This window comes from Antrostomus carolinensis, unplaced genomic scaffold, assembly GCF_000700745.2.
Source record: "Antrostomus carolinensis isolate BGI_N321 unplaced genomic scaffold, ASM70074v2 scaffold33649, whole genome shotgun sequence".
Classification (NCBI taxonomy): Eukaryota; Metazoa; Chordata; class Aves; order Caprimulgiformes; family Caprimulgidae; genus Antrostomus; species Antrostomus carolinensis.
In genome coordinates, this window is record NW_010339802.1 from 1 (window position 1) to 1,342 (window position 1,342).

Sequence of the window (1,342 nt, forward strand, 5' to 3'; positions counted from 1 at the left end):
TCTCTAATCAAGGGGAGATTTTGGGGGTCTCAAATCAAGGGGAGGTTTTTGGGGTGTCTCTGATCCAACGCTCACCCCCATTTTGGTGGGTTTTCCCCCCCATTTCCCCCAGCTCAGCTCTGTCCCCTCATTTATAGCTCCCAGGAGGGAGATTTTTCCTCCTCAAATTCCCTTTTCTGGTCATTTTTCCCCCCGTGACTCATCCAGAATAAACAGATTCCTTCCTGAAAGGCTCAGGGACGTGGATTCAAGGCTTTTTGGTGATTAAATCAGTGAGATTCACCCCCAAATCTCCCTCCTTTTGGGGGTTCACATCAGCTCCAAGACACCACGGTGGAGAGCTGGGCAGGTTTAATCCCTGCCACGAGGGAGAAGTGAGAGCTGGAGGGGAGCAGCGCAGAGTCCCGTGTCCCTCCATCTATGTCCTCACTGTCCTCTTGTCCTCAAAGAGGCTCTTGAGCATGTAGACCTGGAGAAAAGCCACCACCACCAGCACGGCCAAGTTCACAGCTGACCAGAAGTTCACTCGACCCAAATTATTCTCTTGGAGGTTCCGGTCTCGAGCTTCGAAGGCTCGAAGGAGCGTTTGCATCTGGATGCTCCGTTCCAAGCGGTTCCTCATGGTCTCGATGGATTCCTGGGGGATGGGAAGGGATGTGCTGACTCCCACCCGCCTCCACGTGCAATTCCAAGGTGGTTTGAGGTAGGAAAAGACCTTTAAATTCAGCTGGTCCAACCCCCCCCCAGCAATAGCAGGGACATTTAGAGCCATTTGGGTTGGAAAAGATCTTGAACTTCATCGTTAAGTCCCATCGTTCACCTAAAACTACCAATTCCACCCCTAAATTAACCCAAAACTATGGAATTCACCCCAAAACCAACGTTACCCTTGACCTTGGTGAACCCACCTTGATGTCCTCGATCTTGACGTCCAGCGCATCCTCAGGCTGCGCCGCCTCCACCCACCCGTCTCCTTCCTCCTCCTCCTCCTCCTCGTCCTCGTCCCCCGGGGCGCTGTCGAAGAGCAGCTCGAAGAACACCAGCTTCTCCGAGATGGTGCTGAAGGAATTGTCGAAACCAACGTTACCCTTGACCTTGGTGAACCCACCTTGATGTCCTCGATCTTGACGTCCAGCGCATCCTCAGGCTGCGCCGCCTCCACCCACCCGTCTCCTTCCTCCTCCTCCTCCTCCTCGTCCTCGTCCCCCGGGGCGCTGTCGAAGAGCAGCTCGAAGAACACCAGCTTCTCCGAGATGGTGCTGAAGGAATTGTCGAAGCAAAGCTTGTAGTCGCCGGGCTCGGTGGGCTCCACGCTGCGGGGGGAGAGAGAGGGGGGTCAGGG

General features: G+C 55.0%; 1 protein-coding gene across 1 annotated transcript; it reads right to left on the reverse strand.

The window, feature by feature from the left end:
* Positions 1–418: 418 nt before the first annotated feature.
* On the reverse strand, positions 419–1,321 carry TMED1 (transmembrane p24 trafficking protein 1; the record flags this gene model as incomplete). Its single annotated transcript, XM_010175981.2, has 2 exons — positions 419–637; positions 1,109–1,321. Coding segments are annotated over 2 exons (432 nt in total), but the record flags the coding sequence as incomplete, so codon positions are not given.
* Positions 1,322–1,342: the final 21 nt, after the last annotated feature.